Below are 25,939 nucleotides of genomic sequence, written 5' to 3'. Positions count from 1 at the left end.
GACCATGGGTAAAGAGTTAACTAAACTGTTGGCATTAGAGCAGGCGTGGCTCCACAGCCAGCTTGTTTTATCCCACTGTCAATTAGAGAGATAGTTGGAGACACAGCCTATTTACCAAGGGGACAATCCCCTCCCAGTAAAGAAACAAACAAGAAAAAGGGGAAGGAAGACAACAAGCTAGTTGCTAAGTAGCCCATGAAGAAATCTTGGCACAGGATGTCATATCTATATGAAGGCTGGGAACCTCATTTTGATATAAACTAAAAATTCAGCAAGTACAGTAGATGAGACCACAAAAAAGGAGGGTCAAATTTTCAAATGGGGCTTCTATAGTTCCAACACTACATTTGCACATGCATTTTGTACAACGGACACTGCATGTGTAAAATACAGTGTGCTTAGAATTCATGGCTGCAACTGTAAAGCCGCATTTGAAAATTTGACTCTTAATTTTAAGAGGAATACTTACTTTTTAGTGGCATTTTCAAATGCTTCTGACTTACAGAAGATTTAGCTATGAAAACTGTAATTTACTACTTAATTCAAATCAATGTAGTTCAATTTAGTGAGACTTTATTGGCATGATAAGTTACACAAGTTTTGCCAAAGTGTAAAACAGAAAGAGACTCCTTCCTCAAGTATCTATTAAAAGTAAGAAAGATTGACCTCTGATAGAGTCTAACCTTACTATCTGCAAATGAGAGGTCAGCTCTTCAGCTAGTGTAAATCAGCATAGCTTCCCTGACTTCAGTGGAGTTAAATGGATATTTACTAACTGAAGATTCGGCCCAAGATAAAACCAAAATCTACTTAGATTAAAAGTTATGCCCATTTGTTATAAATTATGTGACTTGCTTATGAAATGGAGAAGAAAAAGTGTTTCCAATTCTTTAAACTATACATTGGTTCCTTAAAACTTCAAACAACACAGGAAGAAAGTTCTGGTCATATATCAGTATTAAGTGACTTTAGATTATGGTTGCTTCATAAAATATGTCAAAAACCCTTGATAATAAATTAACAAATGTCCACTCAAATGAATTTCAAAGACATGTACCTCTCCCTTGCACACTGTAGCTGCCACATTTAAATTACACATACTGAAATCAATTAGCCTTTTAATCAGCACCAGTTTCTTAGTTCAACACAGTTCTGACATTAAACAGTCCCACTTATCATTTGGATGGTGAATGGAAATATTGAACTTTTATGAAGTAGTCTGAATGGAAAAGCAAAAGGTTAAATGGACTTGCCAACTAAGCCAATATTTTGAGTGTCAAAAACTATTTAGATGTGGGTATATAATTTTCTGTTGGGATACACAGTGCACAATTTGATTATTCCCTTAAAAAGGCAAAATTATCTCAAAGGTTTTTTACCTTCAAGGAGATCATCTTCTTCAATGCCTTTGACAATTTTAGATTTGTAGTCTCGGAAGAACATATATTTGAGCAGCCTTCTAAGCTTTTTCTAAGGGAGGGGAAAAAAGTACATTGACAATGATTAAAATGTATACAAAATGTTGCTTTACAGAATAGGGATCATTATAGAGCACACACTGTGTGTACGCAGAGAGAAAGTACATATATTATTCAGTTAATATGCAATATTTACTAAATATATCCAGAATCTCTGATTTTGCAGCAGCTCAATGCATGGAAAATCCCATTGACTTTAAGGAATCATCCAAGTGAGCAGCTGCTAATTTGGGCCCTCTACAGATTTATTATAGTGCAGTGATAAAAATTCCATTGACTCTGGCCTAAATTTTCAAAAGTGACTGGTGATTTTTGGTGCCAAATCACTAAGGGGTCTGATTTTCAGAAGGTGGATGCTCAACACTTTTAGAAAATCAGGCCTGCTTAAGGTATCTCAAGTTGGGCATCCAAAATCTTTCTTTACTTTTGAAAATTTAGGCCTATAAACACACAGTTCCAGGAGCTCTGATTGCACATTAACCAACCTCCTCAAACACCCTCTTGGAAGTCTAACAGCTACTGTGTGCATGTCATGTTCTATGATTAGAGATGAAAATTTTCAAATGATATGTCAAAAATAGGCCATTTTTCAAAATGAAAAATTATCAAGAATTTGTGTTTTGACAAAGTCAGAAAACACAAACTGTAGCTGTAGCTGTTTCTCAGCTTTTCAGGTTTCTTTGGTTTATTGTTTTTTCTTTCCCTCTCCTTTCTTACCCTATTTAGTGACAAAAGAAAAAAAAGGGTAGTGATTAAGGAAAGAAAAAGTGGGATAGAGAAAAAAGGGGAAAAAAGGAAAAGGAAAAAAAATGAAAATTATTTTAAAAAAATCATAGAAAATTTTGAATTTTGAAAACTTGTTCCCTTTGTAAACCTGGGGAATGAAAATGATTGCAACATTTTTAGTCCACATTCTTTCATTTGTTGACCAGAGTACTTATTCATAGATTCCAAGGCCAGAAGGGATCATTGTGATCATCTAGTCTGACCTTCTGTATAGCACAGGCCATAGAACTTCCCCAAAATAATTCCTAGAGTGCATCTTTTAGCAAAACATCCAATCTCAATTTAAAAATGGTCAGTGATGGAGAATCCACCACAACCCCTGGAAAATTGTTCCAGTGGTTAATTACCCTCATTGTCAAAAATGTACACCTTATTTCTGTATTTGTCTACTTATTATAGAAGCAACCAAAATATGGGGTTGCCACAACACTTTCCATTACAAAGTATTCTGATAGTCTTTTTCTGAGAAGCTCTAGCAGCTCCATTGTTTGCAGCAAGCCTATGAAACGCAGGAGGGACAAAGCTTTGAGGCTAGAATTATGCCATTCATTTGTCTCATAAAATTCCAGTCAGGTTTGGCTGCGATATTTAACTGTTTAAAATCACCATTTCCCTTCTCTTGCTTGCATTCCTCAGGAAATTTTTGGCAACATACCAGAACAATAACAGAATATGAACATTTTAAGGCCAGTCCCACACCACAGCAGCAGCATAGACCCCATTCTAGGGCTCCCTTTATCACAACATACACTACCCCACCCCACCCCAGACCTCGCACATGGCCTCAGCTGCCCATCCTCAGCTCAGCGCAGACACCAAACAGAATAGGAGCCCTTCATCTCACAGCAAGGGAGGGAGGAGAGAAGAGAGAGACAGACAGGCAGGAAATTATATTTAAAAAATCCTACATTAAAATAACATTATTTAAGTTGAAATATCAAGCACTTGAAAGTTCAGAAATGCCAGATTTACAGTTGCCCATCCAATCTTAATTTTGACCCTGGGGTGTATGGATCTTTAATTACATGACCACATACCATTTCTTCCACAGGACACCTGCGTCATTCAGTGCACAGGATGGACAAAGCTTACTTGATCAGCAGCTACTCAATATTTTGTTTTGTACTCATTGTTCAGTTTCCTTACTTTTGAGTGCTTGACTTTGCAACCTTAATAAAGTTCTTTTAGCATAGTTTTTGCGTGTAACTTTCTAATTTCTTAAAAAGCAAACTAAAAAATAGAAAATCCATTGTGTGGCATTATACTGACATCACATGGATCATCATCAGGGTTGGAATCTGCAGATCCACCACACAGACCTCTGCCATTTGAGCCAACGGAGTAACTGACAGCAGTAGTAATTAGCCATCCTCTACTAGAGGGGAATGAGACACTGTGCCAGTGGGTTTCACAGATATTTGCTGACAGTAGAGGAATGGTGAGACTCGGGAATCTTGGGTTCCATTTCAGGCTTGTGCTTTACCATTTCTCTGCCAAACTGTCCCTCCAACTTTTGCTCTCAGTCCTGGTCTTTTTGCCTAGGCATTCCAGTTCCTTCCCACCCCACAGCTTCAGTCTCTTTGATCAGTCAGTTCCAGTTCCTCCAGGCTGGCTGAAACGCCAATGTGTCTTTCTCCCTTCCCTCCATCTCCAGATGCCTCCCCGCCTCACCTAAGTTATTCCCTTCCCTGTCTCGTTCCCAGCCTTCTCATCCAAGCTCCTCCTTCCATCCAGTTCTTTCTCCCAGTCTCTTTGCCCAGCCAGTCCCAGCTGTCCCCCACATCCTAGCTCATCAGATGTCTCCCCACCCCACACCATCTCCTTCCCACTGTCACACTGCTTCCCATTTCCTGTCTTCTTGCCCAGCCAGTTTTAGTCTCTACCCCCTGCTCCCAATACAAGTCTCCTTGCCCAGCCAGTCCCAGTCCCCCCACACCCCATCTTCCAGTCCCAGTCATGGGTTCCCCCAAGCTCCTTGTACCAATTTGTCCCATCCCCCCCCCCCAGCTTTGGCTCTTGTCCCCTCTGTATTTATATCAGGCAGCTTCTTCCTCCATGCTGCGCGTCAGCAAGCGGGGCATTGTGAGCACAGGAGACAGGTTTCCTGGTCTCATTTCTTGTACCCAGCCCAACATGGCCTGCACCAGCCCAGAGCCGCCCGTGCACGGAAAGTCACGCTCAGTCATGTCAGCTGGAGCATGCCCATTAGAGATGGAATCCTTAGAATTTTTATCTGTTAAGCTCTAGGAGGTCTCTACTGAGCATGTGCAAACTATTTTTCAAAGGCTTATAACTTGACCTAATTTGGGTGCATTTTCATGGGGATGGCAAAAAGCACATTCTTGACACAGACCACACTCTTGCCAAATTTCAAGTTCATATTCCACAGAATGGAGGGACTAGAGCTTCTCAAAGCAGAGGTCACCAGATTTTTTTTTTTAACATGGCCAAAACAGTGTATTTGTCCCTAGCTTAGTTCTCAGAAAAGCCTACGCCATTGTAGTTGAAATTTTTCACAAAATTTCAGCCTGAGGCAGACACTTGGCAAGAAAAAATTCAGTCCAAATGGTTAAAGTTTGACAAAGTTATAAGCAACTGAAAATGAGATCTTATAAAAGGCAACCTTAAAAACAGAGTTGCTGGTAGCCCCTGGAATAATAATGAAATGATGGTCCACGTTGCAAAGAGCTTACAATCTAAGTAGACAATGAGAAAGAAAAGGTCATATATACATCTTGTTAGTTCCTTCCCTTAAAATACTTTAGGATAAACGTTGAATTGGCTAAGAGTCTGTTAGATATTGTAGTTTATTTTTTATAAGATAACATGTTCTGATTCTGAGGAAACCGAGGGTAAGAGAGAGGAAGTGGAGGTAAGCAGTGGAAGACTAATCAAGAGCGGGATTTGAAGGAGAAGTGGCAAGCAGGATCAGAGAAGGTATTTCATGTTTGGTGGCAGTGCAAACAACAGCTGGTTGTGGAAGATGGACGCCAAAATACAATAAGACATGTTGATTGATGAAAATGTAAAATTTGATGTAGAAGGAGATCAGAGGCCTGCAGAAGGATTCAATTAAGGAGGAAACATTCGTAATAATGAGAGTTGAAGATGATTTTATTTGCAGCATGCAGGATTAACTGGAGTTTTCAGTTTGAGGGTGGCAGTACTCAAAATGAGAGAGGAATGGGACATCAACCAAGGTTTTAGAAGCTTGTTTGGGAGGGAGGGAGAAGGAAGAGAGATGATTTGGGGAAATATTATAAAAAACCAGACATGATTTATTGACATCCTAGATGTAGAGAGGGGAAAGGACAGAGCTGTGCCAAGTGTCACATCAGGATCCAGTGTTCAGGTAAGTGGAAGGATGTTATAATGATTGATAATGATATAAGTGGAAGGGAGAGAGAGAAGCTAAGGCTTATCATAGTCTAAATTATTATTTGAGATGAAACCAACCTACTAGGTCAACTTGCCATCACTCTGCCAGTGCAGGTGAAAACAATCAAGTGAAAAAAAATCTATCGATAAGTTGAAGTTATCCCAGAAACTAAAACTAAACTAATTATAATGACATTATTCTTTTTACAAATTGCTATTCATAAGGATGCCTCCCTTGGTTTAAACTAAGTAAACACATTAAGTTAACATACACACTGTCAAACTTACAATTCTAATACAAATTGACTAGCTTATTACTGTACCTTATCTTTGCGCATCAAAAACAGAAGATCTTCAGCAGAGATGACTCGAGCTCCTCTCAGCTGAGAAACTTCAGCTGCTTGCTGCAACTAATAAAAACAAAGAAATGTAAAACTACTGCTTCTGTAATATATGTTGTATTTACTAGGTTTCAAAATAAGTTCAGATAAATACACTGTGTGGTGACATGTTGGAAAATATATATCATCTTAAAAATATAGGCTGGGACTTTCAAAAGTGCCTAAGGGAGTCAGTCATCCAACTCCCATTAACCAAAATTCCAGCCATAAATTATATAAAGACTGAAAAACTTTTGGCGTATCTCAATAATCATAATGCTGCATTTAAAAGTAAAACCTCTTGTTTCTCGGCATATACAATTGTAATTTCTACTCTGTTTCTTTTCTTCAACTCATTTTCTAGTGCAGTCTAGAGAACAGACGTGAGTCCTCTAATGCAGACAAGTAAAAAGCAAAGCTCTTCCTATAAAGGGGGCAGACTAGCTGGCTGATCCTGCTGAGAATTTCTGGGCAATAGCAAACATTAATTCTATAAATATAGTTGAAGAAATGTTTAGGGAAAAGTCCTTCACTTTCAACAGTATCAATCTTATCCATATGCTAGGAATGTTCTTTTTCACTCAGACTTGAAGGACACAAAGAAAGAATTGAGCAATTTCATAGTCTTAGATTATGGCTGCCAAGGGAGTGCGAAGGGAAAGAACTGCCTTCATCTACATTGTAATCATTGTGGCCTAAAGGCTGTGCCTCTACAGGACATCAAGACCTCCAAGTCCACTGAGTCTTCTGTCCATGGATCAAAGGTCTCCTGAGAAGAGCCTTTAACACACCATATAATAAATAACCCCCTTTACACCAATGGCAAAGTGGGTGGCTTCAAGACAATTGGGCTAAGAGTCCTCCTCCAAGTCCAAAAGGAGTCCATTTTAAAGACAGCATAACACGAGTCGACACCAAACCTATGGCAAACTGATAAATAACAAGTTGCTGGGCTAATGAGGCCTAATCCAAAACCCAATGAAGTCACTGGGATTCCTTCCACTGAATCCAATGGGCTTGGAATCAGGCTGGAAGTCACTTTGAATACCAGGTGGGGGGACATAGAGTTCTCATTGGACAAGTTGCTTCCCTACCCCAAGCTTGGGAAACATTTTTCCAGTAAGGAGAATTTCATCACAGGATGTTTGCTTTCATCCCTGTCTTTCTCAGCTGGTGGGAGGAATACAATTACATTAAAACTCATGTGTACACCTGCAACATGATACAAAAAAGATAAATCTCATTTCTTTTCATGCAAAAATGCCTCCATACTCCACTTTCAGAAATACATTAATGCACCTGAAAATAATTTGAAGAAATTCTATCCTTCATACTCATGCTAGCAATGGTTTCACTCAGCATCACTGGCTGAATAAGTATATTATTAATCTGAGCTCCCATGCTGCTATGTCTTGAAATAGACCTATTCAGAAGTTAAAAAGATCAACAAAAACAGTAGCTGTTTCTAATATCCAAAGGAGAAAAAAAAGATTTTCGTTTTGGCAAGTGTTCAGTGGGCAAAGGATTCAGTCCATAAATCATAATACTGGACTGCATTAATTTTTTTCCACACTAATCACATGCACACAAAACGTTAACTGTATCTGGTATGCACAACACAAAACATACTGCATGAAAAGCTTCAGATTTTTCCTTGAAATGCTCACTTGGGCCTTTACAGCTACAGAGACCAGAGAGTTTTCAGGAATTCAGAAGTTACAGTAACATAATCTTACTTGAAACTGAACTGGAAAATGTAAGAATGTGAAAAATGATCGTTCTATTTTTTGGCAAAGGCAAAACTACTTCTTATTCTGATTAGTCTGAGGGCACACAAGGTACTTATATTTCCAGCATAAAATATAAAGAGGCTGGGTAAAAATATAAAAAGAATGGGTTGCATTTATCCCTGGTGTAACTCAAGTCAAGTCAATAGAGTTACCCTATGTGTGAATTTGGGCCAATACATTTTTAAGTGTTTCAAAAACTGACCTTGGCATGGACAATAATGCAACACAGCTTTTTCAAATATCATATGAAATTGGAGAACCACTGAAACTGAAAAGATATCTTAGTGCAACTCTTCTCTGTGCAGAAAATACCATAGTTTAAGACACTTGCATTATCCTTACAACACTCTTCTTCTAATCACAAAAAAATGACATCTTAATTTAGGTCAACTGCAAACAAATCTTCTTTCCAATGGTAATGAAGATATGAATGTGACAAAAATAATTTAAAATGAGGCTTCTCCTTCCTTCCCAATGAAATAATGGTGTAAACGAAGCACATTTGGCCAGACTCAGGTCTCATTTACACCCAAGGAAATCCAGAATAACTCCACTGATTTCAACAGAATTATTCTGGGTTTACACTGGTGCAAGCAAGATCAAAATCTGGCTTAATGTCCTTAGTTCATACCAACACAATAGGAGCCGTATCATTGAATTTTCTCGGTTTTGTTGGTTGGTGCACCTCCTTAATTTAGTGAAAGCTCAACAAAGCTCTGCATTTTAATTTTCTCAGTTTAAAAAAAAAAGGCAAAACAGGAGAATAATTCTTTCATGCAAGGTTATAAAATATGATTTATTTATTCAGAGAGACCATAACTACTTCTGAACTGGTACATACATATTTAACTGAGTAACTGGAATTCAGGTAAATATGTATTTAGGCATTTTTTAAAAAGTATACACCACATAGTCCAGGTTGGGGCAAAATATGTATTTATAGTGTTAACCTTCATATAATTGATTCATACAACCATAATATCTGAGTGCAAAGCTATAATTGTATTGTAATGAACTGTCCTATGTGACTGTCAGAGTTACTATTTATATGCAACATGTTTCAATTCCTTCCCTTCCTAGGGACTGAGGGCCGTGGCTTCAGTAGAACTCCTATGATCATGTTGCCTGGGGAAGGGGATTTCAGGAAATTGCACAGAGGATATATACTTCAAGCTCTGTATAGCTCAGCTTCCTAGGAACATCAGGTTCAGCTATGCATCACTGCAGTCTATAGGAGGTTTGCCATTGGCTTCAATGGGAGCAAAGTCAGCCTCAAGTGCAGTGGCTTTTTAGGGTGGAACAGCCAGTGACGGGGCAAATGGATCTACTGCCACTGACCCCACATGTTGTTGGGGGGGCAGTATAGGGGCTATGAAGACTATTCCCATTCGGAGGCTGCATAACAAGTATGGAGTGGCATCAGTGCTGCCCTAACCCCGGTGAAGATGTAGGATTGTTTCCCACCATCGTCCTGTGGAGTTCCCTAGTCCCTACTCTAATTAGAGCACTCTGGTTGGGCACTAGGAATAGAACTTGCTGTAGTCTGAGTACAAAGCTACTGTATGTTAATATTTTTTTATCTTTAAATTATTAAGAATGCTTAGTCAATATCTGAAAACATTTTATTTTGAGCTATTTTAATGCACAGGAAGCACCCAAACATATTTAGCCTTTTGGGGGGGGAAAAAGGCAAGCCCAATTTTCTCAAAATTAGAAAAAAATTGAGACCTCAGAGTCTGATTATATTTTTATTACAGTCAAATTACGACTCCCTGAAAACGAAAGTGTTGAAATAACCCTAATTATAGCAGTGAAAATGAGTTCATGAAAACTAAGTGTATTTTACAATTTTGCACATTACAAAGAAAGTAGTATATACTGTAACTATATTTTAAAATCTGAGAAGAAATACCGGGGAATAATATTTTAAAACTTAATCACTGGTTTAATGACTTAACTAGAATATGTTAATAGTCACCTTAGGGCTATTTATTTTTCTCTTTCTTTTTGTAACTTCTGCACATTATAAATTTGATTAAAGGAGTACTCTCTGCTATGACAGTAACAGTTACCTCAATCAATACTGTCTGGTTTTTCACAATGAATGGATCTACAATGAATTTGAATGAATTTCACAATGAATTGTTCACAACGAACAATTGCAGCAAACATTTTAAAGAAAATATTTTAACAAAATAGATAAAAGGCTGGAAACCTAACAGGCTGTATTTGTGAAACAATCATTATAATTCTTAAACTACATTAAAGAAGGGTGCTAAGAAAGGCTAAGTGCTAACGTCTGCATACCTTTAAAGTGGTCAGAGCCAAAAATAATGCTTTAGGAAACTATGTTTTTGCTTTCATTATATGCAGGTAAATTAGATCATAGTTCATCTTGTTACAACTTGGGGTTTTTTTATGCATGTATCAAAAATAATAATTCTTTTCATCTTCCACTGTGCCAAAAAGGTGCAACAATAGGTTATTATGAACTCAGGTTCAGTACTATAAGTAGCTTTTAGTATATTCTGTACATAGTACTCCAGTATACTTTGAAGGCACGTAAGTGTTAGACATAAACACAGTTTTTAATTTTAGGCTTTTTCATATGCCATTTTTATGAGCAAATAAAGCTTTCTCCAGAAATTCTAGTTTTAATGTACTAGAGAAAGATATTAAAAAGTGTTTTTACAAGTCAGCGCTGCATAGGCTTTAAAGAGACACAGTGACTGTGCGCACGATTACATTATGTGGTCTATTATCATAGCACACCAGTAGGGGAAGGTTTAGTAGGGGCACAGTGTTTTAAATGCATGACTAAATCCTTGCACTGTGTTCTGAAAAAGTAAGCTTCATTTTGCAGGTTGACGGATTTCAATTAATTTTTCAGTCATTAGGAAGCCATTCTCAAGGCTAATACATTTTCTTGAAGTGTATTTAATGGTGCAACAGGTGCCAGGGTGCCAAACTTGGAGAATAAAGCCGTGTTCTATTCTGAGATCTTTAGTGGTGCATAGACTTTTGCTAGTCCTCCTCAGAGGGTGAATTTCAGCACTCTAATTAGAGGTAGTGACATGATTCTCAATCCTAATCTAGACTAAGGGAGTTTAGTTCGGCCTCCATGACAAATCAGTCTTTGGACACTCTGATGAGACACTGCTTTCAAGGGTATCATTTGTGATGTTTTTAAAAATGTGAATATTTGTTCACTGGTAGCTAGACAGAAATCACCAAGTTATTTCACTATTCCTTCATAGCAGCCATCAGATGATAACTTTCAGATGCCGTATTCAGAGCAGTGATGTCGAACATAAAAGAGCAGCAGCAATTACCAATTATTTGAGCCTTCAAGCTTCCTTTTTATCTTTCTACACGTTTCAGGATCTAGCTCTCTGTTCTGTACTAAAAATCAGCAGGCAGTTTAAGGTGTAAAGAGGACAATAAGAAAATAGAAAGCTGTTTGGTGGCATGATTAACATAAAGGACTAGGAATCTGAACAGATTTGGGGTTTTAAATCTTAGTGAGCCACTCACTCAGGAACTTTGGCAAGTCACTTGACTTCCTTGTTATTAGCCTTGTTTCTATTACAGTAACTCCCAGAGGCCCCCATCATGAATTATCAAACTACCACCAATGGAACAAACCAAAGTGTCCTAGAAGTGGCCTTGAAAATACCTTAATACAGACAAGTATTTGTACGAATACAAAAAAAAACAAAACTAATTTTTCAGTTGTTCTAGTGAAAGAACTAGATCCTTTTGTTTCATCAGCCCTACTTGGTCCTACAGCCTATCTGGCTCCAGGGGAATCATCCCAAAGGGTGGCGTGGAGATGCCACAGAGCAGTCTTCAGATTATTCTAATGTACGGTGGGGAGAACCAGCCCTGCGCACAGTGGCCTTCAGATTGCAGTGTGCCTGGAGGAATCTTTGCACCCCTCTCTCCTGAACTGCACGGTGAACACATTAGCTGGAATCCAGAAACTATCCTCACATTTCCATCTGAAAATTTTTAAATCTACTATTGTTATAAAAATAAATCCTAAAGATTACTGTAATGGAGAGAGAATAGTGGCAAATTGTGCCGGTCTGTTTGTATTGTGCACTTGACAAAATGTTGGACATAGTCAACTTCACTGTTTTGTTGATTGTACACATACTTTCTCAGATGTTGTAAGAGGGCATTTACCAGTAACATCAGCAGACCTGAAACGGAAAAGTCAGCAAGCAGCAGGTATATGTTTACAGGAAGAAAAAGGGGCAGAGGAGATGTGGCCTTCAGCATGTTTGGTGTTGTTGAATCTCATTTCAGTCCCTGTGTTACCCTTGCTCCATGGGGAAATAAATGGTGCCAACCTTTTCTTGGTGCAGATTACTTCTCCCTCTACTTGGTATTCAAGGCTCTCCCCACTTCCCTGTCCACTTGAGTAGGAGGAGGGAGTGGTAGCTGCTCTCCACTGCCAGGCAGGGTCTAGGGACGCTGATAGCCTATTGCGGAGAGTGAGGGGGTTCCTTACAGCCACCTTTTTCTCCCCATTTCAGATGTATAAAACAAATTACGTTAAACTACAATCACTCACAGAAAATGGGGGGGGGGGAGTGAATCTCCATTTCCTAAGCCTTTCCATACTATCAAACCTACTTGTTGATAGATGCAAATAATTAGTGATTTATTATTACATTAAACAAATTAAGTAATGGAAGCACATATACACTACTTTATTAAAATTACTTCCATCATTCCTGTACACACATTGCTGTTTCAATAGAAGTCAAGCCTTAAGTCAAAGGGTCTGCTGTGATATTTCTTAAGTCTGTTTTTATATTACTATTTTAACAGCATGTATGAACCCACACTTCTAAAATAAAATCCTGCTATTACAATTTTCAAATATTAAAACACACAGAAGAACTTTAAGGATAGTATGAACAATTCTCAAATTTTAAATTAAGCTTCAGCAAGTTAAATTGTAATTTCCCTTCTTTATTTTTTCCATTTAAATTCTGGAATTAAAGCTGGAGGTCTAATATTTTCATGTCCATAATATTAATGGAGATATCCTATCTCCTAGAACTGGAAGGGACCTTGAAAGGTCATCGAGTCCAACCCCCTGCCTTCACTAGCAGGACCAAGTACTGATTTTGCCCCAGATCCCCAAGTGGCCCGCTCAAGGATTGAACTCACAACCCTGGGTTTAGCAGGCCAATGCTCAAACCACTGAGCTATCCCTCCCCCCCATCTTTGCAATCTACATGGAAAGAAAGTATTGCATTGTTGGTATTGTCTAAAAGCCAATATGGATCAAAAATTGAAGCTTTCATTATATTAAAAACAAAAACAAACTCTGTAGTTCTTATAGTTGTGAAGTAAAGTTTGAAAAATGTGATCTGAATGTAAATGGTCCAGTGATGTCTGCATGGGTCTGCAGACCGCTTGAAATACTGGCTCAGAAAGATGTTAACTCCAAGATCAACTGCCATCACCACCCCGCCCCCAGCAGTGAAACTTGTGGCAGGAGGGGAAAACTGCTGGGTTCAGAGCACCTATCCCACCCACTAGATACATTCTAGATACTGGGATAAGTACTGGGGTCCCACTGAAAGACAATGGGAGTTGAGTGCCTAGCTCCTTTCAGCTTCTCTGAAAATCCCAGCCTAAATAAGTACTGAAAATATTAAAAGAAATAATACTGAAACCACCTACTCTTTGACTTCCCATTTTTGCATCAGTATGTATGCAGCTAGTTCCAAGTTGTGTATTTAAGGGACACATTGCATCTAAATAAATGTGTCTGACTGCCCTTCATGATTCCATAATACTGCTTTTCCTTACGAATTAATTTATAAAGTTATTAGAAATAAATAACAACCATTCTTGTAGAATTTTTTTAAATAATCATTTAGCTCTCTTAAGCAATGAATAAATTATGTTTTCTGATATTTGAGCTATTAGTTTAAATATATTTCTTCTGCACTAATTATTTCTATTCTTTCCGCAGTGTCTATTATGCTATGCACACCAGCACGTGAGGTTTACATTATATCAGTTTCCTCTCCTATGGTTTCAAACACACCTGACAGCCAAAGCCGGGCACCATTTAGGATTATTTTGATGTGATTACTAATTTTGCAAAGTAGAAGAAATTGTTCTTTGTTGTCTTACATTCTATCCTAATGTTATGTGCATCATTGTGAGCCTATGAATATGTTTCCTCCCTGTGTTGTTACACAAAGAAGCATTTATTCAAATCCTGTATCATTAAATTGATTATATAGGAAAATAATATTTATTCCATACTTGTTTCATCAAATTAGATGCAAGATACTAAATAAATACTATTCTCTCTTATGCTGGTGCTAGCCAGTGGTCTTCAGCAGGGTTACTCTGGGGAGGATTTAGCCCATATAAAACTGTAGATTGAGCAAACCTTACAGATATATAAAGCAGAGCTATGTGAAAATGTTCACAATGTAATACAAAACTAAAACACACTTGTCTGGTTTCCTTTTTTGTCATAAGCCAGGGAATTAATACACATTCACCTATTAGAAAATGAAGATTAAACACATTATTGCTATGCCTGAGGCTGACAAAAGATTACCAGGGAGGAAAAAAAAAATGTTTCAAATGAAAATCAAAACAGCATTCAGCTACTTTCTTGTGGAATGTGATGAAAGGAGAACTGACACGGACTGTACTCTTCTGGCTTAGCAGATATCAGAACCAAAAAAGACTTTCCCAGAGAGCTGCAAAGAGAAGACCAAATACTTAAGATAAAATTCAAGTAATGTGAAGAAAAAACGGTTACCTACCTCTCGTAACTGTTGTTCTTCGAGATGTGTTGCTCATGTCCATTCCAATTAGGTGTGTACCCACCGTGTGCACAGTCGCCGGAAGGTTTTCCCCTAGCAGTACATGTTGGATCAGCCCAGGCGCCCCGTGGAGTCACACCTTCATGGAGTCGCATATAGGGCCTTTCCAACCCACCGTCTCTCCAATTCCTTCTTGCTGGCGTACTCCAACAGAGAGGAAGGCAGGGTGCGTTTGGAATAGACATGAGCAACACGTCTCGAAGAACAGTTACGAGAGGTAGGTAACTGGTTTTTCTTCTTTGAGTACTTATTCATGTCAATTCCAATTAGGTGACTCCCAAGCCTTACCTAGGATGCAGAGTCAGAGTTCATGGGATCACTGATAGAAGCACCGCTCTGCCGAATGCTGCATCGTTCTTGGCATGCTGGGTAATAGCATAATGGGAAGTGAAAGTGTGGACCGAGGACCACATTGCCGCTCTACAGATCTCCTGGATTGGGACCTGGGCCAGGAAGGCCGCTGAGGAAGCCTGTGCTATAGTAGGATGCACCATCAGCTTGGGAGCAGGGACCTTCACCTGGTCATAGCATGCCCAGATACAGGACATGATCCATGATGATATCCTTTGGGAGGACCGCGGGAGACCTTTCATCCTGTCGGCCACCATGACAAGCAGCTGGTTTGACTTGTGAAACAGCTTTGTTTGTTCAATATAAAAAGCCAGTTCCCGCCGAATGTCCAGGGATTGGAGCCTTTACTCCTGGCTGTTAGCATGAGGCTTCAGAAAAAAGACTGGGAGAAAAATGTCTTGGTTAGTGCCAAAGTGAGAGACTACCTTTGGGAGGAATGCCGGGTGCGGTTGAAGCTGCACCTTGTCCTTGTAAAAGATGGTATAAGGAGGGTCAGATGTGAGGGCCTTGAGCTCAGATACCCTGCTAGCTGAAGTTATTGTGACCAGGAACGCCACTTTCCATGACAAATAGAGCAGTTAGCAGGTAGTCCAAGATAAAGGGTATTGAAGATTGCATCAGAGAGATACGGCTCTGCGAGCCCCAAATCAAGAATCTATTCCACTTGGCTAAGTAGGTAACCCTGGTTTTCTACTGCCAAGAAGAACCTCCCTATCGAGGTCTGAGCATGTGAGCTCCAGCGGATTCAACCATAGTTTCCAAGCTGTGAGGTGGAGAGATTCGAGATTGGGATGCTGAGTGATCAGGTCTGGAATCAATGGCAGGGTGGACTGGGGTGTCCACGGATAACTCCAGCAGCATGGTGTACCAATGTTGTCCTGGCCAGGCTAGTGCCACTAGAATTACCGAGGCTCCGTCCCTCCAGATCTTGAGGAGGACATTCTGAACAAGCGGAATAGGAGGAAATATGTAGAAGAGGTGATCCTTCCAAGGAAGGAGAAACACATCTGCCAACAAGCCCAGGCTTGACTCAGGAAAGAGCAGAATTGTAGGCACTTCCTGTTGCTCCTTGTGGCAAACAAGTCTATCTGAGGAACTCCCCACTGCTGGAAGATACTGTTTACGTCTGGGTGAATGGACCACTCCTGATTGTGAAAAGATCTGCTGAGGTGGTCGTTAGCTCATTCTGAGATCCAGGGAGGTAGGAAGCCTCCAGGAGTATCGAGTGAGCTATGCAGAAATCCCAGAGCTTGAGGGCTTCCTGGCAAAGGGGAGAGGAGGTGCTCCACACTGTCTGTTTATATAAATTAAAACATCACTGTTGTATTGTCCATCAGGACTGATACACATCTGCCCTCCAAATGAGGCTGCAAGGTCTGACACGCCAGACGAACTGCTCTCAGCTTCCTGACGTTGATGTGAAGTAGCAGATTGAGTTCTGTGCTCTCTGAGATGTGCTCCCCCCATCCCATTGCCAACACGCCGGTGACCAGACACAACGAGGGGCACAGTCTGGAGAAGGCAACCTTTGTGCATGCCATTTGGGGATCAAGCCACCATTGAAGGGACTCGAGGACCCACGGTGGGAGTGTGATCACTGTGTCCAGACGGTCTCTGCTCGGTTGATACACTAATGCTATCCAGGCCTGGAGAGGTCTGAGTCTGAGCCTCATGTGTTGCACTATGTGTGTGCAAGATGCCATATGCCCAAGGAGGTTTAAGCAATTCCTTATCGTAGTCGAGGGATACCATGTGAGGTCTTGTATAACGAGAAAGCCTGAAAGCGGGACTGAGGTAGGAAGGCTCTGGTTTGTCATGAGTCTAACATTACCCCTATGAACTCTATTCTCTGAGTGGGGGCTAGGGTTGATTTTTGTGCTTTGTGCAGCAGGAGAACCAGTATGTTAAACGTGGACATTATCAGACTGACCTGTTATTCCACTTGTATTCTGGAATGGCCTTTGACTAACCAGCCGTCGAGGTATGGGAATACCTGAACTTGCTTTTTCCTCAGGAATGCGGCTACAAATGACATGCATTTGGTGAATACCCGAGTAGCTGATGACAGGACAAAAGGAAGGACTGTAAACTGGTAGTGAGTGCACCCCACTACAAATCTTAGGAAATGCCTGTGGGGAGGGATTATGGAAATGTGGAAGCATGAGTCCTTCAAGTCAAGTGCGGCATACCAATCTCCTTGATCCAGGGACGGGATAATGGTGGCCAAAGAGACCATACGAAACTTTAGTTTCTTCATGAACCTGTTGAGGTTGTGCAGATCCAAAATGGGTCTGAGGCCCCCTTTGGCTTTCAGTATTAGGAAATATCGTGTGTAAAACCCCCTTACCCCTTAGTTCCAGTGGAATCGCCGCCACTGCTCCTGCCAACAGGTTTCGTGCTCGTGAGAAGGGTCCCTGAAGAGGGATGGGGAATGGGTGTGTGTGGGCGGGTTGAACTGAATTGGAGGGAATATCCCTGTTCTACCATGCAAAGGACGCAACAGTCCGAGGTAATCTAGGACCATGCATGGTAGAAATGGGACAGACGGGCCGAAAAGGGTAAAGAAAGATCCAGGCTTTGGGTTGGTATGTTGGTGTGTTGGCCACTGTTGGAAGACAGGATACTGGGCTAGATGGACCTTTGGTCTGACCCAGTATGTCCGTTCTTATGTTCTTAAAATTGTACCAGCTAAGAATCGCCTGCTGATTTGCAATGCAAAGCTGGAACCATCTGGTGAAGTATATCTTCCTCCCAAAGAGATCCAGCTTCTTTGCATCCTTAGGCCAGGTAGTGGGCCCCTGCTGTCCTTGCCTCTCCTGCTCGTTGACCGCCGCCACCACCACCGACTCTAGTGAGGAGTGTGTAAATAGATATCTGTAACCCTTGAAAGGCACAAAATATTTCCTCACGACCCCTTTCGCCGTGGGGGTCAGAGAGGCCGGTGTTTGCCACAGGATCTTAGTAGTCTCCTGAATGGTCTTAATCAGGGAAGTGCCACCCTGGTAGGGCCTGCCGGGGATAAGATGTCCATGGTAGGGTCCGACACCTTGGTGACCTCATCCATCTAGATACCCAGATTCTGTGCCACCCACCTCAGGAGTTTCAGGTGGGCTCTGCTATTTGGAGGGGGAGGCCCCGAAAAGGTTCCCGCCAGTGCTTCACTGGGTGAAAATGATGAGGAGGTCCGGGCCGTACCGGGTCCTTTCTGCCTATCCGGCTCATCGAAGCAGTCCCGGTTGTCTGTTGCTGCACCTGACTCTGTGCCAACTCCGGTGCCAACTGCAGTGCTGGCTGTGGTGGCAGTGCCATGCGAAAGGTCCCTGGTCCTGGACACAGCCCAACCATCGGATGTGACCGAGAAGGATCGCCTGGAGACGGACCTCTGGGATTGATGGTATGCCCACAGGGTCCAGAAGGGCCACTGCACTGGCATTTGCGCTGGCATCTGCCACTGCGCTGGCCACGGCACAGGTGGAAAGGTCTACACCATTTCTAGTCTCTGAGTGTGTTGCTGCTACCAGTGCCAGCTCCTGTGGGACACATAGGAGTCAGTCTCAGAGTCAGACACTGAGGAGTCCGAGCATGGCGACCAAGGTGGTGCAGTGCCCAGCGGTGCCAGGGATTGGTGCTGGGGAGAGGGCAATGGGTGCAGTATTATCACCGGTTTATCCCTGGATGGCATTGGTGGTCTCTGCGGTGCTGGAGGCTTTGGGGCTGATGATCTCTCACGCTGGTCGGGAGAGTGTGGATCCATCAGGGTTTTGAGATCCCTGGCTGCCTCGAAGGTCTCCCGCATGGAAGGAAGGTCTAAGTCCTCCACTTGGCCATCCTCCACTGGCGTTGGAGTCGATGGACCCCTCTGTGGGCCCAGAGTCAACGGTGCCAGCTACTGAACAGATGGGGAGGAGTGGCCTGGCACAGGTCGCACTCCTTTAGTGGGCTCGCACTCGAGCGGGGAAGCATCCCCTGTCAGTCTTCCTGTGCTTTTTGTGTGGCACAGGTGACAGAGTGGTGCTGAGCCTCTGCCCACGAGGCAGCCTTTGGTGCTGGGGAAGGCCGGTGGCAAAGGTCTCTGACCCCAGAGTCCTTCCTCTGCGTCACATCCCTGATTGAAGCCGGTGCGCTGCGCACTGATGCCGAGGAGCCTGGTGCCGCATCCATGGGGCTCAACTCCAACTGCGCCATAGGGCTGCCTCCATTAGCACCAGCCTCAGTCTGTGGGCCCTTTCTTTCTTGGTGCAGGGGCAGAATCCTCTACAGATTTTGCACCTGTCCGTTTGATGGGACTCCCCCAGGCACTTGAAGCAAGACGTGCCTTTGGCATCGGCTTCTGGCAGACCCCACGTGGTTTAAACTCCTGGACCAAGGCATGCCCAGGCCCTGGGAGAGGGAAGGGGATGGGGGAGGAAAAAAACCCAGTAACCAGGTGTTAACTAACACTATCGTACACTAAAAACTACTATTTTAACTATTAACAAATTAAAGAAGAGAACTACTAATGGGTCACTCGAAATGAGAGAGAGAGAGAACGCTCCAACGACTGTCACTGGTGGTAAGAAGGAACTGGAGAGGTGGCGGGTCGGCAGGGCTCTATATGTGGCACCATGAAGGCGTGACTCCAGGGGGTGCCTGGGCCGACCCAATGGGTACTGCTAGGGGAAAACCTTCCAGCGAGTGTGCATGCGGCGTGCACACACCTAATTGAAATTGACATGAGCAAGCACTCGAAGAAGAACCAGGGCTTTGACTAGAGGGAATATATACAACAAATGGTTTAGAAATGATTTCACTATGAGGTGGGCAAAATGGAATGTACATTAAGATTCAATCAAACAACTCAAAATGGTGGCAAGATGGATTCCAATGAGGTGCTCAAGAATCATTAATTAGGCAGGTGAAGGAGTCAATTAGTGTACCCAGAGATAAAACAATTTTTATGCTAGTTTCAAAGCCCTGACTAAATAAGTCATTGCACCTCCCACATGGTAGTTCTGTGTGAGTGGCTGAGGAGGAACAAGGCTTCTGAACTTTCAGATGATCTTCCAAGTGAAGAACTGAATTTGTAAGGATTCACGCTGCATTGCAGTTTTCAGACTGAAAGGCCAATTTCTGATTCTTGCCATAGAAAGGAACCCCGCCACCAAGAAAATTGGAAGATACAAAAATCAAAGAGGTCATCAGTAAGACACTGAAAATTCCATGGTAATGAACTTCAAGATTACACCAAAACAATGTATCACCATAAAAAATATATAGCAAACTTGGATTTTGAAGCAAAATGGACAGTCTAGATACTTGGCCAAAAAGTGCAACAGTTAAGAATTAGTTGTGGTCCTTGGTACACCATCATATAACCAAGTAACTAGTGAAGTAGATATGAATATTTCTGTAATACTCCAGAATTAAAAGGTCCAAGAGAATGAAATTTAAACAAAATATAAATAAGATAATTAATTAAAATATCATTTTTGAGAAGAAATGCCATTAAGGCCTGCTCCAAACCTCACCCCCAAAAGCCTGAAGCTCTCTCTTTGGAGTCTCTACTCAGACACACAAAATTACTCTCCTCCCCCTCTAGTCACCTAATTTCATGGCTGAGAGTCAGAATTATTGGAAACCACTATTGCACAAAGGGGGTCTTCTTTCAGCCTATCACATGGAGGGTCTGAATTTTCAAAACCTCATTTGCAATATGAAGGTACATAAAGGAGAGGAAACAGGACATCAGGAAAGCTATCTGCTCCTGAGGCCCCAAGCCTGGAGTAGCAAGAACTGGGTCAATGACTTAGTAGCCTGATCCAACTTAAGGGGCACAAAGGCTCACCCAGACCCAGAATCAAAAGAAAATTATTTTTGATTCCTGGAAAGAAAGAGCTTTAATTTCTAATTTGGTATTAGAATCTAATTAGAACTGAATAGAGAAAGGTGGGCTGCAGGACTGAATGAAGGATCTTGTGGCATTTAAAAAGAATTGTGCCCTATGATCATGATAAATATGCCAAGATTTGAAGATTCTTTATGTTATCAATCACCGAGAACTGGAGAGTTGAGGGCTCCTTCTCTTCCATATGTTTTTTATTATTGTTGTTCTCTTCTTTAACAGGGAAGATAAAAAATGAAGAGATGGAAAGGCTGGGTTTGAGTTTCAGTGGAACTTACTCCCTTAAGTGACTTAGGTGCTTTTGAAAATCTTATCCAACAGCCAAAAGAAAACTAAACATCAATATCACATATTCGGAGTGTGAAATTCACACCCTATTTTAAACACACACAGAGACACACATACATATATATATGAATAGGGGAAAAAACAACAATCCTGCTTTCTTGATAATTATCCCCAAACTGAATTTATCTAAAACATTTTCTATATGAAACTAGCATAAAAAAAATCTTTTTATCTCTGGGTGCACTAATTGGCTCCTTGACCAGTCTAATTATTCAAACAAAAAGAAATAGGCTTTTTTTTAGCAATATCATGTTTCAGTAGGATAAGTTTCAACTGCCCAATTTTGTATTTGCGCTCCCAAATTACACCATATCCGTTAAAGATTGTTCACACCAAGAAATAGGAGGAATCCAAGCTTTTGAGTGCACATCTGATTTGTGTAGCTGAGTACTATAGAGTTCTTTACATAACACCAGCAAACTATAAAACAGAAATGAAAGCAAACAACTGGTTAGTTTAAGTGATACAAGTATCTGTTACGTACCAAAATTTGATTCAAATTTATTGTGGCAGTACTAAGTGGAGCAAATGTAAATTCTACAGTGTTTGACAATCATACAAATACTGAAGTTCACCAACTGCTCAATACTTTTGGAGACTTTTTAAAAAAAATAGCATTACAGAGTATTGAGTAATAACTATAGTAACTAATACAAATTAACAATATGTTTTCATGGTAAATATAGTTACAAAAGACATAAAAAATGATCCATTAGAAAATCAATATAAACAGCATGCAAACAAAGTTAGAATAAGGAATGCACAAAACATTTAGTTCCAGCATTCTGTTTTTACCAATATAACATATAGTTAAAATAATATATGATTTGGTAGTCATAGTCACCAAAAAAACCCTTCAATCTGCCATTCAGTCTTTATTCATACTACTATGGGAAACTATTTCAATTTGTAAAGAAGACATGATCAGAATATGTACAGGATATAAATATGATTTAGGGAAAATAGTTTCCTCCCCACTGGAAATATTTAAAGACATCTTCTCCTAAGTCACAAAATCTCCTGTTAATTTCAGCATGAGTAATATTTAACAAATAAAAGCTGAATTGTGAGCAATAGCAATAGCAACACTGTTGATTGTGACTATTGATTCTCTGGTGCAGGAACAGTCTTATTACTCATGTATATAATACCTCTCACAACAGGGCCCTGTATCTCAGTGCGGCCTACATGTACTACTGTAAAAGATAATCATGAATATAATTTTAATATTTTGGATATTTAAGATAAAAATTTAATCAACAGCTCACATGACTCTTCAAAAACATAAGTCAACAAGATTCCTCAAGTACCTAAATATCTTACCAATTAACTCAGATGGAGACACAACTGTCAAGATACATGGGTGAGTGCCCATATAAGTGTAATGTGGGGTAGGGAAAATGTTGGCCAGAAATTTTCCAACCAGGTAAAATTTTGATGAAAATCAGAAAAATAAACAGATGAAAATTTGTGGAAAATATTTCTGTTTTCCCACCAGTCCCAGAACTTTTTTTAAATGCAAACTGGGAAATTGTGCAAGAACATTTGTTTTGTTTTCCAACCACCTGACCAACACAGATGCAGGCATCTTATTGAAGTGATTTTTTTTTAAATGTTCAAAGAACTGTGTTGTGAGTAGTATAAGAGCATGAAAGGTCAGAATAGGATTTTTAATGGGTGGATGAACAGTAAAAGAGAAGATAGAGAAATGCAGGTCAAATGAAGAGGGTAGAAAGAAATGCAAAGTAGCATAAACGTGAACTTTGAACAACACACATTTGTACATGAAAAATGGCACAGAATTCCAAGTCTTATTTAATGTGCATTCTTCAATTAGCATTCATTTCCCAAGGACATTGATTTGAATGGGCTGTTTCACATCACCTTAGCACAGAGAAAAAGGATCACTTTTAAGCTGTGAAAGGGCACAGAAAAAAAATAAACAAGCCTGCTGAACATAATTTCCTCTTTATTGCTACTGCAAAGTTATGAAATGAAATCTATTATTTAATTACATTGGATCAAGCAACAGGAAAAGAAGGGAGTGTTCAAGTCACAACATCCCTAAAAGAATAAATTACTACACTTCCTTTTGAGTAAAAGACAGTTTAAATGTATGGATTCAAATTATCCAAACAGTTCAAATCAAACTACTAGGGAGGTGAGGGGACCTCTTTATGGAGGCATGGAAGACTGCAAAATGCACTCTAAAAATGTAAACCAAAATATCTGTTGAAAGTAGAAAATAAAAACCAGCATTTCTGCCAGAAGACCCTTTCAATGTTTGGAAAAAACTACCTTCATTCAATATTCTCCTACAACTTGAAGAAAGCCTCACAACTGTACAACAGTTTCTAATATTAGTTTGCCTTTTTAATTTTCTGTGTTGAAGACTGTTTTAGTTTGTTTACTATGAAACCTCCAAAATTTGTCTGGCTATTACAACCAAAATTTTATTAGCCACGCAGGATTTGCCTTAACTATGCGTGAGTAACGTTTACTAGATCTTCCAAATTTAATACAACTGTTAGGAAATAAATTGCTTTAACTTTTTCTCTCTTTGGATTATATTCTTGGCAGAAGGAAAATATGGAATTTTAAAACAATAATGGAAAGATAAGTGGCATTCTATGATACTGCCATAGATCACTTTGCGTCTGGCATAGACCCCGCAACTGAGCGAGCACAAGCCAAATTCTATGGTCCCTTATATCATTGACTTGAGTGTAGTTTCTCTGGAATATGAGCACAGAATTTCCCACTAAAATCTTTTTTGCTCTTTAAATACACCATGTAGTATTTAGTTTTTAAAAGCATTTCATCTACTAAAGGATAAAACTTGGCTTCCAAGGGATTCCTACAATAAGAAATAAATAATACTCCATACCATGGCTGCACTTAAAAAGTTGCTTATGTTTTGAAAGATTTTACCAGTTTGAGAGGCATTCCCTATATTGGAAAGGAGGAATACTGCTGGACCGCTAATATTTCTCAAAACTGAAAAATATATTAAAGTGTAATTGCACTTCATATAATCATATAATCTTCCTTTAAGTAAAACATAATAATGAATTACTTAAAAGCAACTGCATGTAAGTTTCAAGTCCCTGTGTGATAATATCCCGTACTATTATAATAACCATACTTTGCACTCGTATCTTTCACCTGCAGATTTCAAAACATTAAAACTATAGTGCCCTCATGGCCAAGATGCAGACCACTCTACGAGGCAGCTCCAGCCAAGAAAAGGCACACAGGAACACAGCATGGAAACTCTCTTCCACCCCAGGGGCACCTGTTCCAAACTGCCCAGGAGTACGGTACGTACACACACACACACACACACACAGTACAACCAATATAAGAAAGGGAAATATTTATTTACAGAGGGGTGAATGGAGGAAAAAAACAAGGGGAAAAGATGGGGGAGGAGTAAAACATGACAACATCCAACACGAGAACCTACAGGCTCAGTGATACCACAATATAAAAGGATAGGTGCTGAGCAATGCCTCTAGACTCAGGAATCCTGGGCAGAGTTCCAGTCTAGAAGTGAGTCTTTGGTGCTCCTGGTTGTCTTCAGCACCATGAAACTTTCCCCAACAAAAACTTTCCTGATGTCCTCTTCTGCCACTTTCCACAAACCCACACAGAGTAACAACCTCCCCACTTAACTAGCTACAGCCTTCCTCCTTATTCCCAATGCAAAGTCAAAAGCCTCAGTACTCACAGCCCTATACAGTTCTGGGCTCCAGTGATACTGGGGCTGGTTCTGGTTTGTTTTACATGAGTCCTTCTTGGCACAGTGTTCCTCCTTGCTCCTGACCTGGGACATCCCTGTTTGGCTGCTCTGTCCCTGCAGGGCTTTGGGCTCGTTCCTGGCTGCTTTGCTACATGAGGCCCTCTTGTCTGGAGCTGCAGACACAGACCTGTCCCTGTCCCCCCCTCTCTCTCTCTCGACCCCCCTACTCTGGAACAACCAGCACATTCTCTCCTTCAGGATGAGGTTTTAAAGGGGCCGTGCTCCCTAACCCACAAGGGATTACAACATTTTACACATTATAATGAATCCTGTAAAAAAGGAGTGAGCCATAATCTAAGTATTTATACCCTTTGCATCACCATAGGGTTTGCATGCCTCGCAAATTAAATTTATATCCCACCAATGCCCCTCATGCACAGCGTTGTGGGGTTTAAGGTAAGTTTGGGTTTTAGGTTTTTTTTTTTAAGATTCATTTATTTATTGTGGAAAAACTAAGTCCAGTAGTTGAGATCTGCTGTACATCCATTTTACAGAAGGGCAAAATGAGGAAGAGATTTACAAATTATAAACAGCAGGCCATTGCCAAAATCAAGAATGGAATCAAAGAATCCAAACTCCCACTCCTGTGTTTAAACCACAAAACATCTCTCCCTCACTACTAGCAACTCTTCTCTAAGCTAATAAGAGAGATATACAGGACAATGCAGAACTAAGAAAAAAAGTACCACTTCTGAGCTTTGCCTCAGCCTTCAGTATCTAAAAATTATGTACTCTTGATTAAAGATCACAAATATTTTCCAGTGCCTAGAACTATGAAACATGATGGTGATTTACAAGATGGTAAACATGATGGTGATCCATAAAAACTGTGCCCAATGTATTTCTCTTCTAATTTAGGAGGCTGGTCCGCTT

General features: G+C 40.5%; 1 protein-coding gene across 14 annotated transcripts in view; it reads right to left on the bottom strand.

The window, feature by feature from the left end:
- The window catches only part of SUPT3H (SPT3 homolog, SAGA and STAGA complex component), a 469,967-nt gene that overhangs the window by 131,114 nt on the left and 312,914 nt on the right, over nt 1–25,939 (bottom strand). For 12 of the 14 annotated variants that reach the window (XM_026655958.2, XM_026655980.2, XM_026655952.2 and 9 more), the window contains 2 exons: nt 5,966–6,052; nt 1,380–1,470 (listed from right to left, as the gene is read on the bottom strand). In XM_026655958.2, coding sequence (XP_026511743.1) covers nt 1,380–1,470; nt 5,966–6,052 — 178 coding nt within the window. Of the gene's footprint in view, nt 1–1,379; nt 1,471–5,965; nt 6,053–6,320; nt 6,387–7,116; nt 7,194–25,939 lie in introns of those variants that run through there. The other 2 variants (XM_024212823.2, XM_024212825.3) reach the window with 2 other exon arrangements.

The sequence above is a fragment of the Terrapene carolina genome, unplaced genomic scaffold (genome assembly GCF_002925995.2).
Source record: "Terrapene carolina triunguis isolate 2854851 unplaced genomic scaffold, T_m_triunguis-2.0 Scaffold42, whole genome shotgun sequence".
NCBI classification, from domain to species: Eukaryota; Metazoa; Chordata; order Testudines; family Emydidae; genus Terrapene; species Terrapene triunguis.
This window is presented reverse-complemented; position numbering and strand designations above follow the sequence as displayed.